The sequence below is a fragment of the Mixophyes fleayi genome, chromosome 4, assembly GCF_038048845.1.
Source record: "Mixophyes fleayi isolate aMixFle1 chromosome 4, aMixFle1.hap1, whole genome shotgun sequence".
NCBI lineage: Eukaryota > Metazoa > Chordata > Amphibia > Anura > Limnodynastidae > Mixophyes > Mixophyes fleayi.
Window position 1 is genome coordinate 235,375,669 of NC_134405.1, and position 15,413 is coordinate 235,391,081.

Here is a 15,413-nt window from a genome sequence, read left to right on the forward strand (position 1 = left end):
ATTAAGGTCTGGAGAGTTTCCTGGCCATGGACCCAAAATTTGGAGACTTTGATCCCCGAACCACTTGGTTATCACTTTTGCCTTATGGCAAGGTGCTCCATCATGCTGGAAAAGGCATTGTTTGATTTTTTTAATATTTAAAGCGGCAATGCAACGGATCCGGCGTATGATCATGTAATGTAAGTACCCAAATCCTAATCCTGGTACTGTAAATTTCATACTTACATTGCATGATCGTACGCCAGTTTCATTGCACTGCCGCTTTAAATATTCAAGTCGCGGTTCAAAGTGACGTCATTTTAAAGTGTCGGGCTCTCCTCACATCGCAACTGTGGTGAGTCTGTATACGTCTGTGTTTTTAACATGTCACTGTGTTTACATTCAGATTATTTATGTCGCTGTAAACACTGTTGGTGTTTACAGCATCATTAAAGTGACTACCACCGGTGTAAAAAACCTCACCCAAAAGTAGAAACTTCAAACAAAAAAAATACCATATACCCTGTGCTGATATGATATGACTAAAAAACATGTAGAAGGTACTGCTAAAAAAAACACCAAACATTTATTAAAAATAATAAAAATTAAAACCTACAATGATTACACTAAAAACCTCTAATGAGGGAGGACCTTAGGGTACAAGTACTCTTCATCTGTTTTAGTATGATAAAGTGCAGTCACAGTGCATCCTTAACAAAAGGCAATATCCAAACCTAATACAATTGCTTTTTAGACATATTCCAATTGAAACAAGTTTGATTCTGAAAAACTACTGAAAATTCCTGTGATGCCAATATACGATCCAAACAATGGAGTGTTTAGCTGATATAACGAAATCCGCACTGTCAGACCTCCATACGATCCATGCTTGGCAAATATGTATTATTCACAGAACCTTAAGTAAAACACTAGATGGCACTGGAATACCTAACTAAATAAAATCCACAAACATTTTACTTTAATATTACACTTTGTTGTCCGCATATTATTCGGCATGGCTTTATAAAATTATGAGCAATGGTTAGTTACAAAAAGAAAACGGGTAATATAGAAAGTACAGTACAGATAAGCACGGCCTGACACCCCAGTCACTAGGCTTCCTGCTTTAGAGCAACTTTCCAGCCTTTTAGTTTAAATATCTAGTAAAAATAGCTATGTTTAAATATCTAATAAAATGAACTCTTCTTAATTGAACTGAATAAAGAAATATTTTCTCTTGTTGTGCCCTATGTAATATATTTTAATGATGGCTGTGCATTATTAATCCATGAGCTAGCACAATACATTTTCAGGGTGGAATGAAAGGGTGGAAATTAGTTTAGTACAGGGACAGAGTCCACCATACTCCCTACAGCTGTCACAATCTTTTTCAATAGTCCAGCTTATATTTTGTGCAAGGCTTGTTGAAGCAAGCATAGGTATATAAATCTAGAATCTTAGGGACAATTACATGCTTATGATCTGGCACTGAGCGTATTAAATCACACTATAATTACAGTATAATGACCTTTAAACATATCTTCTATAATTTTTCCACTTTACAGTGTTTACAAATCTCTAATTTCCCTTCTCAATTAACATTTGGCCAACTTTATTTCAGGACTTCATTCTCTTCAGCAAAGAAAAGGAAACATTCACATTTGGATGATAGAGAGAAATTGTCACAGACTTGGAATAGAGAGACGAGACAAAGTAATTACTTGTTATGTTGTGTTATGTACTGTTGTATGTGTTAAGTTACATGTAATAAATACATGGGAGTTTTCACAGTTACAAATCATATTGACCATAACAGAGTTGTGCCCTATTGTAGTGTGAATGCTCCTTCTCATACAGCACAATGGGGGAATAAAGAAAATATATTATTGATTTCTATGATGCTGTATTCTTTCCTAAACGTGTTTTGATCTTAAATCATTCCATTTGTCTTTTATATATCATTTATTAAATATAAGAATCCATGAAGACTATGTTGATTTCATTGTAGCTTCACCAGTAGATTGTATCATGGACGTACATGGATATGAAAGTGACGGACAAACAGTGTCTTCTATGGACAAATGTTATCAGTCATTGATGTGGAAACCCTACCAGACATCACACTGGAGCAGCCTGTATAATACCCTTTCTGAGCAAATGTAAGTATATCACCAATGTCTTCACAGCAGCTAGCCTAACAGATTAGCAAGAGCAAATAAAACCACTTTTAGATATTCATATATATATATTAAACACAAAGCTATATTTTCTTATACCACCACCACCACCACTTTATAAAATGACAGAGGTTTGTGAGGATTACTGCAGCTATTTGTGATATCTGGAGAAGAAATAAAATGATCTGTTTAAAACTTTAAACAAAGCTGCAATGGAACCTCAGGCTAAGATTAAATCATTTGTTACCTACATTATATATGAAAGTTTCCATTTTTGGATTTACTGGTCATTTCAAAGCCAAAGTTGACACATTTATTTATTTATATTCTACATATAAGCTCATCACTCATTACTATAATTATTATACTGTACAATACTGTATTAGAATTAAACCTAACATTGAAAGCATTTATCTGTCATATATTTTCACATAAATTGATATTTTCTTTAAAAACCACGCAAGCTTTGTCCCCAAATATTGACACAATGTATTGAATCCAATGAAATTGGGTCAGATTCAGGAGTATGGACAGTTATTGTGTGAGATGGACATTTAAAAAAAATAAATAAAAAGAAACCATTCTGTACAGTGCCTCTTAGATTGATTTTTGACATTCATACAGTCAATAAACAATAATTGGTATTCCACAACAATACATATACAATAGGCATTCAGGAAACAGAGGTAAAGATTCAGTTACCTGGTAGGGGTGGGGGGGGGGGGGGCATGTAGTGGGTGACTAATCATAATGATAGGGGGTTGTCCAAAGTGGAAATACCCTTTAAAACGTTCCTTGTGATAAACAGCTGTCTCTGCTTTGATTTGTCTAATAAAATAATTAGTCTCAATTTGATCAAGCCTTACTTAAACTAACCACACATCTGGTTGATAATTGATAGTTTTGTCTTTTTTTTTAACCAAACTGGCTTGTCATTGTAGTGTGTGACAGCCCCAAAATGATCTGTTGGGAATATCTATACGACTTATTATTAGTAATCCAGGAATCATGGCCCCCATTGCAATGTTGTCTTTCTACCTGGCCACCGAACAACCAGAACTGTACAATCTGGTCCTCCCTTAGGTGATTTGTTTGGGACCTTCGCTCTTTCTGTGGCATTTGCCGATAGACTTTAAATAAGATTGGGAGGAACTAAGGCTATATGCAACTCTAATTAAAAACCTCTATGAACATATGGATGGGGTATTGGGTCAAAAATAAGCCAGCCACAACCCTCAAAATAATCCACATCAACATGGAGATTTGGCCTAATTTGTCATATATATGGAAAGGTGTGGCACTGCCATAAATGGTTATATAAAACACAAATCAAAGTACAAGAGCACACTTTATGCACTAAAGCGGTCTAAGTACAATATATGCGTAGTAAGCTCTGCAACATATTTATTCCTCATAGTGTACAGTTGGGTATCAACATATTCTATTGTGCTCTACATTTGAAGAATGCTGTCATACAAAAATAACAAGCAACACATGTGTGGCCACATTACTCATTATATACTTCTGTGCTTAGAATACTATCAAGTCACCTTCATGTTCTTGAGTGTTTTGTTGAATCAGACTGTTACTTTTTGCAGTCCTGCTGTGGGATACCAAGTAATCACCGACAAAGGATTTAACTTTTCAACAGTGGATGAAGCCTATGTATGCCAGAAAAAGAACCATTTTCAGGTCACAGTTCATATCAGAGTTGTTGGAAACCCCAAACATATCAAAACACAGCTGGGCCTGAATCCTATTGAAAGCTTTTATTTGAAAGTCTTTGGGGTGAAGGTAGGATACAATGCATTTATAAAAATATATATTTATTACTATCTTTTATTTATAAAGTGTTACTATATTTTGCTGCAGTGTACAGTGGGAATAGACAATATAATCATACATTGATAATACTGTTAGTGCTATATGTATTAAGTCTGTAACTTTTTACAGACGGAACCTGCTCATTTGTGGGCTGATGTTAACACTCAACCAAAGTACTAAGCAACCAACACCTAAGCAATGATCCAGACGTCCATCCCTCAGGCCAAGCAACTGGATCACTCCAGACTTGAGCGGGAGCCTGAGAGTTAGAGTACTAGACGATCACACGCAAGCCAATAGCAGTCATCCTCCTACTGCATTTTTCCAACATACCTAATAATCTGAATGATCTCAATGACACCATTATTGGGCATTGTGCTTCTTTTGGGGCCACCATCTGCCATACAGGGCCGGTCGCCCTATAGCAACAGTGATATTGCGAAGCTTGTGGCCATCTTTACTGGTGTGTCACTTTGATCGTACTATAGTATAAAACAATATGCAGCTAAATTACCGTTAAATTCACAAGGGAGATTACACAAGATAAAGTACTGGGAAAATAAGTGCTAGTGGCAAAATGCTCTGCCTTGAAAGACTGTTTCACTGCAGCTTTTTTCCCCACACATGCGCCTACTTGTCCACCAGACGCATTTCATTTCATGAAGGGAGTGAGGATACATTGGGGCTGTCGTTGTTACAGTTGTGTTGTGTTTGTATGTTTATGTTACACTGGTAGGTGCAAAATGTGTATCTTTGAAAGTGTAGGATGACACCATCTCAAGTCATTATGCACCCTTCCCCAGAGCAGAGAGCTCCCCTAAATATGCTTTGTTCATAGATGTTCTCTCATTTAAATCTTGTACCGCAAAACAAAATCTTGTTTTTGCAAGTGGGTGCACTCATGTACTCGTGCACTCATGCATCTCTTTCTCACTTTTAGAAATTAGCTTATTGTCACTAGAAAAAAGGGGTAGATTGAATAATATGACTGGAGAACATTTCTTTACAGAGTAACCGTTTTCTTGCCGTGGCTTTGCCTATCCTGGAATACTTAATTCGCAACTCTCTGATAAATAGCACAGAGGCAGCACATACACTGGAGGAATTGAGTTATTAATTAGAACATTTGGTACACAGTACCACTCCTGTAGTTTTGTACTGTGGCGTGTAATCAATATCCAGTCCACCTATAGTGTACTACATAAGCTGTTCATTTGTTCACCTGACCAGAAGCATTCTGTTCTGTTACAGGCTTTGCCATACCATTTCTTATATGTTGAATAATATAGTATTTTGAGAAATATGCTGCAAATTATACATTTCTTTTGGCTCTTGGCTAATTCATGCTATGGAGGGAATTCAATACCCCCTGAATTAGTGCGACGTTAAATGTATTACCGTTATTACGGTAATTTTAACCCGATCTTCTGCTCGCAGCTCAGGGAGCGTTGAAACTACTGTAATAACGGTAATTAAGTGCAGTATTACCGTAATAATGGTAATAATGCGCAGGCCTTGTTACTTTTGCCAGTAATGCGGTCAGTTGAATTCCCCCTTATAGGCAAATTGAATTCCCCCTGTATCAGTAACGCGGTCAGTGGAATTTCCCCTTATAGGCCAATTGAATTCCCCCTCTACCAGTAACACAGCCTGCGTATTATTACCGTTAGTACGGTAATAATGCGTTCAATTACCGTTATTATGGTAGTTTCAACGCCAACCTTCTGCTCACAGCTCCGTGAGCTGCGAGCAGAAAGCCGGGTTAAAATTACCGTAATAACGGTAATACATTTAACGCTGCACTAATTCGGGGGGTATTGAATTCCCGTCTGAGTCTTGCATCTAATCTCCATACTGTGATAAAATTATTGTTGATTTTGCTCCATAATATTGTAAAATTGTAATGCTTTATATTATTTTAATACGCCACGGAATAGAAAACATTTGTTTTTGTACTTAGGTAGAATCTACGAACCAAACAATCACCATCGAGCAGTCTCAGTCAGACCGCAGCAAAAGACCTTTTAATCTGGTTACGTAAGTCTCTCTTTTCCCCCTCTCAGATATAACTGCTGATCTGCATGCTTTTTGCTTTATTATGGATGAACACTTTCCTCCCAGCAGACGGATATTAAAATGTTGTATTATTCATGAAAATAACTTTGTTTATTGCTACTAATCTCTTTATGGTTTAATTGATAAGTCAAAAACGTAAGACATTTAAGAAGTGACATATGAATCGGCATGTGAAAAATATATATATAAGTTCTAACAATAATTGTTTGCAATTTGTTTTTTAGATTATGAACCTTAGGTTAAACAACACTGGTGGAACTGCAGACACATTTAGTCCATGTAGTTGACAGCCTGTACGCAGAATTTGGCAAGGGTTCTAGCCCCAGATGTCATTATGTAGTGTCATTATGATGGACACTGGGGGGTTGGTAAAGCATCTCCAGAACGTGTCATTTTATAGCGGGGCCAAATGCCACGATTCCCTGAGAATCGCTGTATTTTGGCTCTAATTCTGCTCACTTCCTAGTGAAGTGGGCAGATTCGGGAGGCTGCCATACTGGCCCGGGAGTCCTACCCGGAATCCGGGAGTCTCCCGGACATTCCGGGACAGTTGACATGTATGGTTTTGGGCAGCGAGTGGAAACCACCCCAATTACTTCTATGAATTATATTTATTCTCCACAAGCAAAATATCACTCAGGAGTCAGGCACTTGTTAATTTTGAATAGAATTAATAATAATAATATAGTTTCCAGGTGTTTTCTTTGTTCTCTCTGAAGCAAACACACCAGAAACTGAAAGATTGGGGCAGTCTCCTGTCTTACAGTGCTGGGTGGCTTCTCTCTTATGAATATCAGGTAGCCCCCAGCAGATTTTTATTATATGGCATCAATTATAGAGGAGGGCAGAACATGAAGGGGGAGGGGCGCACTAAACCCAGATAGAAAGATGATAATAACGTTTGCCTTTTTTCCCACACAGCATCATTGTAGCCGTTATTTGCTTTAACATGTTACCATCACTAGTACTTGCTGAGCAATAGGATAACACCTCATATAACTCTGTGTACAGTGGTGGATTACTAGGCCCACCTGTGTACCACATTCTGTACACCCAAGTTTTTACAGTGAAGAAGGTACTGCTGTTGCCTTTCATTTCTGCACTTATTCTGATACAGGGCACATTTTATATGCATCTGGGCACCAAGTTAGAGGATTGACAGAAAGTAAGGGACACAGTGTGTTACACACACTTGCATCTAGATGTGAGAGAGGGGTTGTAGATGGTAGATCTGGTTTTGCTGTGAAAATGTCATGAAAATATAAAGCAAAAAGGAAGGAAGGCACAGATAAAATACAAAGCACCACAATAAAAAGTAACAGCAGTGCACTCACATCATGACAAGGATTTACTTTACATGCGTGCGCCCCTAAAACTGCAGAGTTGCAAATTGGTAGAGAAGAATATTTCTTGGTATTTGTTACATAGGAACAATAGAGTGTCAACCTGCAGGTGATTCCAAGGTGCATTGCATTACACTGGAACTCAGTGTGTGTGTTGAGGACATGGGAGAGGACTTTACCATACTTGCGCTTCCCTAATGGCAAATGAAGCAATATGGCCATCATTTATATTATTTTTGGAGACCATGTGACTCTCTCTGCATATCTATTAACCAATTCAAATGAACCTTTATGAAAACTCAAAATTTTTACTACTGAGGAACACTTAATATTTTCATGAGTTTCAAACGTGACCCAATAGATATGCAAATCGGTACTTGTTATATGGGAGCCACTTGGTTCTGCCCACCTGTTTTTTTGTTTATCACAGTGTTCCAGGGGCGGATCTAGACTTTTAAGAGAAGCAGGCAGAAAATGCTGCCCGGGTGCTATGATGGTGTTTAAAACATGTATGAAGTGTGCGGCCTCAGGCAGCACGTCTCTGCTGGAGGAGGGGTGGTGATCACCCCAATCGTCCCCTCTGTATCTGCCACTGCAATGTTCCCACAATCTCTGTGCTGCCAGGGGCTCAACAGCGTCTAACACCCATATTGATCATACAGAAATAAGCTGTCAGCCCCCTCCCAGGTCTCTCTCCCTCCTCTACCTCTTTCCCTGTCTCTTCATATCATCCACCTGTGTTTGTCTACACACGGTCATGGGAAGTACCTGCAAATCTCTATTTCATCACTCACTGATGAATGAAGACTATTCATTCTACTATCAGGAAAGTTACATAGAAAGAAGCAGAAAAATTTTATTAACATTCTCAGTTGTTAGGAAAAGATACACAAAATTAGGTAAAATATAGCAGTTTACTCCATAAGGAGTCAGATGATTTTGAGTCAGGGAGGTGAATAATCCTTACAGATTTATATAATAGATCTCTCCTGTATCAGGAACCTCCCAACCGTCACTCCTCAACCCAAGTGCATGTATTTCCTTCCCATTCCCCAATTTTCTCTCTCCCTCCCTTAAACAAGATCAGAAGAGTTTCCCAGAAATTGACATATTTACCCGTTTTCTAGTTGACAGTATTGGCATTATGTACCATATGATATGTTCTTTGTCATTTTACCTGGCTTAATTGTAAACTCTGATGATCATTTAAAAAAATCTCTGAAATAGTTACATGTGAACATAAAAATGTTGATACATACGTCTACTTCTGGTGCTATATTTAGATAGGAAGTGCACAAAAAATTGTAGACAATAAGTAATAAAGTGGAATTTTTTTTATTATATCTAATTGGTTTTTCAACAGTTTTGTAAGATTAGAATTTTGGCTAACCTTGAGGGAACTATTTATTATCAGTACCACAAGCCCTGGCTTTTGTCTTGGGAATTGAAAATTACTGACTGACATTTTGCATTTTTTTTTCATTTGTAGGGTACATTTACCACCAGACCAGATCACTAAAGTAACATTGGGAAGATTACATTTTAGTGAAACTACTGCCAATAATATGCGGAAGAAAGGGAAACCAAATCCAGATCAAAGGTACTGAGGATTCAGTGTGCTAAATTGATTGATTGATTTAGTGTTTCATAATATTTTAGAAATAAATGATGGCCCAATTTTGTCCATAAGCTTGATCCACATTCACTCTGCTACATTGCGAAATATTATATTACCTGTTCTATACAGTTTTAATTTGCATTTATTTTTAAAGCTATTCCTTCTGTGCAGATGGTCTTTATATATTCTATTGGCTCAAATATGTTAGATTGTTTCTACTACAGCTCTGTTATGTCTGTTTTGTGAGATGTGCCTGGAGCTGAAGCTATATGTTTCCCCTCTTTTTGGTCAGGCACTGTTTGTACATTTTGGAGACTTAATATGTCCCGGTTCTAATTTGTTCAGGTATTTCATGTTGGTGGTTGGTCTGTATGCTGAAAGTAAGGAGGAGTCCTCTCTGGTAGTGGCTCATGTCTCTGAAAGGATCATTGTACGGGTATGTCTGCATGTCTTTATAAGGTCTGCCTCATACAGTACAAATACCTGTCACATTGTATAATCTATTGATGTTGTTGATGGCATACTTTGCATACCAGCCATAGGGCACACAAGCATTATTCTGCCATGTTTTAAAATCTATGCATACCCCATCTGTATATACAGTGCTCATGATGTCAGGGTTTGGGATTATTGATATCTATCAAAGATGTCTATATAACAGATTGCAAAATGCCAAAAAGAAAATGAACACTGGGTTTTTGACCTTGAGTTGGTCTTGTAAAAAAAAAAAAGGCCCCCACCAAAAAATATATGCATTATGCACCCAATTTATATAGAGATCAATGATCCCCAAGAATGGCTGCATTCATAAGTGGCTGAACAGTGGTAGAATACCACTGTGCACATATAGTCACTCAAAAATAATTAAAAGAGTAACCTTGTAGTTAACCAACAACTTGCAATCAATAGTTGTTAATCAGTAATATGTATATGTGTATTTAGTAAATAAGTGAGTGCACGTGGCACTGGATTTATTGGTGCAGAGAACATGTACTTGTCTGTACTATGGAGGCTTTCCCTCTATTTCCTAATGTTTGTCACATCAACGCATGTGAATTGTTCTCACTGACATTTGGATGTGAAAGAATAGATGTCATCAAGATATTTCACAATGGTGTACAGGGCAGAAGAAATACATTACATTAAACCTATCTTGGCTTTGCATTAGAAAGACCATTGAGAGATCAAATACTTGGGGTGAGTGTCAGAATAGACAGCTGCACTTTTATCTGGGAACCCGTCTGCTGACTTGATTAATAAGTAAAAAAAAAAAAAAGTTTTAAAAAGTAGGGTTTGTTGTCACTTTCTCGAAGCGTCCAATATGGTCATAGATAAATAGCTCAGAGTATCTTATTTTTGTATACTTGTATTTATTTATATATTTGTAGGTGTTGTCATTACTCTTTTAACTCCATTCAAAGTAAATAGCATGCAGGCATTAAATGAATAATGCTGTGTAATAAATGATGATGAAAAATAGTGTTTTTCAAGTTTATACATTTCAGTCTATTGTTCCTTTGTTGCCTATAGAATATCCCTTGCAGGTGAGCAAAGTAATGAATGTATATTATTACACAAGCATAGCTACCGACAGTCAGGATTTTTGTGACCCAGTCCTATTTTTGACACCCTAAAAGGGTGTGAGCTACTGGGAAAGGGGGATGTCCTTACTGGTATTGAGCATGGCTTAGGTTAGGTTGGGTACTCCTGTGTTATCATTGGCAATGTATTTGTATGTGAAGCTATAAATCTGCCGTTTATAAAAAGTGTTTCTGTTGGCTAAGAGACAAAGAAGCATATTTAAGACGCACCTCAAAAAATGAAAAATAGTTTTCAATCCTTTTTGCATTGATAAGGGTTGAACTATTTTTCATATTTATCAAAAAATCTACACAGGAACAGCAGTTCCGATAAACTCCTGTTCCTGTAAAAAACAAACAAAAAAAAAAAACCCCAAAAAACCTCACTTACCACTCTGTCTTTGTAATGTGATTCTGGGTGGCTTCTTCATTCCTCCTCTCAATCCCTGTGCGCATGCGCCGAATGATAACTCTGGCATGTGCACAGGCATCCAAATAGCAGTGATCCAAGGACCTGGGTTACGTGACAGGGCTGCACATGCACGGTAAGGCTCTGCTCTTCGGAGCAGAGCTGAACAGCACTGAAAACTAGAGATGGTCACTGACTCCCGTGTTTTGGTTTTGGATCTGGATTACCGTCGTGTTTTGGTTTTGCAAAACCGCCATTGCGTGTTTTGGTTTTGGTTTTGGTTTTGTTTGGTTTTGTTTTGCTATTTAGTTGGAAAATCAATGTTTTTGGGCCTAAAATAACCCAATTTAGTGCTCCACCTGTTTCATAGATAAGTAATCTAATTGTAAAGCTAATAAATTATCAAAAAAACTGTTTAATTCCTGGTAGGTAGGCCTTAATTTATTCTACACACAAAACAGATTGTCTTCCTCTCCATCTATGCATATTGGCAATGCAGCCATCGTCTTTGGATGTATATTACACCCTACACTTATAGTTAAATATGTAAAGAAATGGACAAAGCCAGTTTGGTTTCTGGCTCTCTAGGCCCCTCTCCACTTGTTGAAAAAAACAAAAAAATTCAGCCGTTATAGACTGTACAATATTAATTGAAATGGATAAAGCCAGTTTGGGGTCACTCTGTCTGACACCCTACCCTTAAGGAGAAATTGCCCAAACAGCAGCCTTTCAAGACGGTACGTGATATGGAAATGCCACAAGTCCCTTTCCTCTTTGGGGGTAGATTGCACCCTACACTTACATAGAAAGTTTTAAAAAGATGTTATCGTCATCATCTTCAGCTTCATCCTCACCCTCATCAGTGTGTACGTCATCATCACAGACTATCAATTCATCGCCGCTTGAATCCACCATTAGAGAACAGTCAGTGCTTGGTTGTCTTGGATTGTGAAGGTCTTCCTCGTGGAAGATGTAGTTCATTTTTATAAACATCATTTTCTCCACATTTTTGGGAAGTAACCTTCTACGGCGATCACTGACTAAGTTCCCTGCTGTGCTGAACACTCGTTCAGAGTACACACTGGAGGGTGGGCAGCTTAAGTATTGCAAAGCAAGTTTGTACATGGGTTTCCAAATGGCCTGCTTTTCTTCCCAGTAAGGAAAGGGACTGTCTGACATTTCCATATCAACTACCTCTTGAAAGTAATCCTCCACCGTCCTTTGCATGTTTATACTCCTATTGGATGGAGTTATGGGCAAAGTGACAAATTTTTTTAAAAAATCCTTCAAACCAGCCCAGATGTTAAATTGTTCTGGTCTGCCCCCTGCGTCTTCCCTGCTTCTTTTTGGGAAATTTATTTTTTTTACAAGCAGCAGCAGCTTGAGGAAGTGAAGGAGGACACGTTGTCAAGCCGAGGCCCAGTTCAGCGGCCAACTTGCTGAGCAATAGCTCCTTGCAAAAGTTCACATCTCGCTCATTTACAAGTAAAGACTCAATGTAGATCTTAAACCTTGGATCAAGCACAGTGGCCAAAACGTACTGATCCGAGTTCAAGATCTTAATAACTCGAGGATCATTGTGAAGCGAATGAAGTACTTGATCGACAAGGCCAACATACTTTGCTGAATTGCTTGCTTTCAGCTCCTCCTTCATTTTCTCCTCCTCCTCCTCCCCGGCTTGTCAGTTAACCCTTCTCCTGCTGAATCCCTGGCTTATCTGCATCAACTGATCTACTGTGTACCGACACGGCTTTTCAGTTAACCCTTCTCCTGCTGAGTCCCTGGCTTATCTGTATCAACTGATCTACTGTGTACCGACCCGGCTTGTCAATTAACCCTTCTCCTGCTGAATCCTTGGCTTATCTGCACCAACTGATCTATTGTGTACCGACCCGGCTTGTCAGTTAACCCTTCTCCTGCTGAATCCCTGGCTTATCTACATCAACTGATCTACTGTGTACCGACCCGGCTTGTCAATTAACCCTTCTCCTGCTGAGTCCCTGGCTTATCTGTATCAACTGATCTACTGTGTACCGACCCGGCTTGTCAATTAACCCTTCTCCTGCTGAATCCCTGGCTTATCTGCACCAACTGATCTACTGTGTACCGACCCGGCTTGTCAATTAACCCTTCTCCTGCTGAATCCCTGGCTTATCTGCATCAACTGATCTACTGTGTACCGACCCGGCTTGTCAGTTAACCCTTCTTCTGCTGAATCCCTGGCTTATCTGCACCAACTGATCTACTGTGTACCGACCCGGCTTGTCAATTAACCCTTCTCCTGCTGAATCCCTGGCTTATCTGCATCAACTGATCTACTGTGTACCGACCCGGCTTGTCAATTAACCCTTCTCCTGCTGAATCCCTGGCTTATCTGCACCAACTGATCTACTGTGTACCGACCCGGCTTGTCAATTAACCCTTCTCCTGCTGAATCCCTGGCTTATCTGCAGCAACTGATCAACTGTGTACCGACCCGGCTTGTCAGTTAACCCTTCTCCTGCTGAATCCCTGGCTTAACTGCATCAACTGCATATAAAACATTATTTTATATGCCATTATTTTGTTTTTCCTGATTGTACATTTACAAGTTTCTACTTTTTACCTGTTATTATTCTACTATTTATATGCCTTTATCTTGTTTTTCCTGATTTTATATTTACCAGCAACTAGTTTTACCTGTTATTATTCTTGCCTATTTCCATTGTCCTTATTACCTCTCCTTCTATTATTCTTTGCCTTCCACGCCCTAATTGGTTATTGTCCTCCATCTTGCTATTGTCTCCCTGCTTATTCTTACCTGTTATCCGCTGTCCTTATTATCTTACTGTTCTGCTATCATTCTTACCTGTCTTCATTGTCCTTATTATCTCACTGTACTGTTGTTCCATGCCCTCCACGCCCTAATTCGTTATTATCTTCCACCTTTTCATTGTCTTCCTGCCTTTGTTCTTACCTGTTTTTCACTGTCCCCACTATCTCACTGTTCTGTTACTCTCTCTCCCTACTATGCCTCCCCGCTCTCACTCCATACCCATACTCTCCCCCCGCCCTACCTCTCCCGTTCCTCCCCGCCATCCCCCGCGCGCTGCTCATCTTGCTAACCTCATCCCCATTTCCCCCCTCTCCTCTCCCCCTTTCTTCTGTGCCCTCTGGAATGCCAGATCCGTCCGCAACAAGCTGACTGCTATCCACGACCTCTTTCTATCCAACTCCTTTAACCTTCTTGCCGTTACTGAAACCTGGCTCTCCGATTCTGATACTACTTCCCCCGCTGCCCTCTCCTATGGTGGCCTCTCCTTCACCCACTCCGCCAGGCCTGGTGCCCGCCCTGGCGGTGGAGTTGGCCTCCTCCTCTCCTCCACCTGTACTTTTCGTGTCATTCCCCCTGAACCCTCCCTCTCCTTCTCCTCTTTTGAAGCTCACTCCATCCGCCTCTTCTACCCCATCCATCTCCGCGTCACTGTCATCTACCGCCCCCCTGGCCCCACCTCCCTCTTCCTTGACAACTTTGCTAGCTGGCTTCCTCACTACCTCTCCTTCGATCTCCCCTCGATCATTCTCGGTGACTTTAATATCCCCATCGACAACCCCACCTACCCTGCTTCCAGCAAACTGCTCACCCTCTCTTCCTCCGTTGGTCTCACCCAATGGACCTCCTCCTCTACCCACTCCCTTGGTCACTCCCTTGATCTTGTCTTCTCCTACCTATGTAATCTCTCCGACTTCTCCATCTCTCCCTTTCCTCTATCCGACCACCATCTCCTCTCCTTCTCTCTCTCCTCTTCTCCTGCTCCCCTCCCCCTGCCCAAACCTACTCTGTCCATACGCAACCTCGATGCTCTTGACCCTGCCTCTCTGTCCTCCTCTCTCGATACCCTCCTTTCTCCCCTTTCCTCCCAGGCCTGCCCCAACCAGGCGGTCTCCCTCTACAATCACACCCTCACCTCCGCTCTGGACGCGGTTGCCCCTGCCCACTCCGTCCACCCCCGCTGCTCCAAACCCCAACCCTGTCACTCCAAATTTACCCGCTTCCTCCAAAAATGCTCCCGTTCTGCCGAACGTCACTGGAGAAAATCCCGCTCCCTGGCTGACTTCCTCCACTTTAAATTCATCCTTTCATCCTACAGCTCTGCCCTCTCACTCGCTAAACAATCTTTCTTTAAATCCCTCATCTCTTCCCAGTCCTCTAACCCCCGCCGCCTCTTTGCCACCTTTAGCACTCTCCTGGCCCCCTCCCCTCCCCCCCACCCCCTCCTCCCTGACTGCCTCTGATTTTGCCTCCTTCTTCTCCTCTAAAATCGAGGCCATCCGACTTGAAATCTCCTCCTCCACTCTCTCTTCCACCCCTCCCACTCTTCTGTCCTCCCCCCCCAACCACCTTCCCCTCCACTCCTTCCGTCCCAC

General features: G+C 40.3%; 1 protein-coding gene across 1 annotated transcript in view; it reads left to right on the forward strand.

Annotated features, from left to right (window-relative positions):
• The window catches only part of MYRFL (myelin regulatory factor like), a 130,598-nt gene that overhangs the window by 22,201 nt on the left and 92,984 nt on the right, over positions 1-15,413 (forward strand). The window contains exons 5-10 of the mRNA XM_075205988.1: positions 1,601-1,692; positions 1,988-2,138; positions 3,755-3,950; positions 5,941-6,017; positions 8,889-8,999; positions 9,363-9,453. Coding sequence (XP_075062089.1) covers positions 1,601-1,692; positions 1,988-2,138; positions 3,755-3,950; positions 5,941-6,017; positions 8,889-8,999; positions 9,363-9,453 — 718 coding nt within the window. The remainder of the gene's footprint in view (positions 1-1,600; positions 1,693-1,987; positions 2,139-3,754; positions 3,951-5,940; positions 6,018-8,888; positions 9,000-9,362; positions 9,454-15,413) is intronic.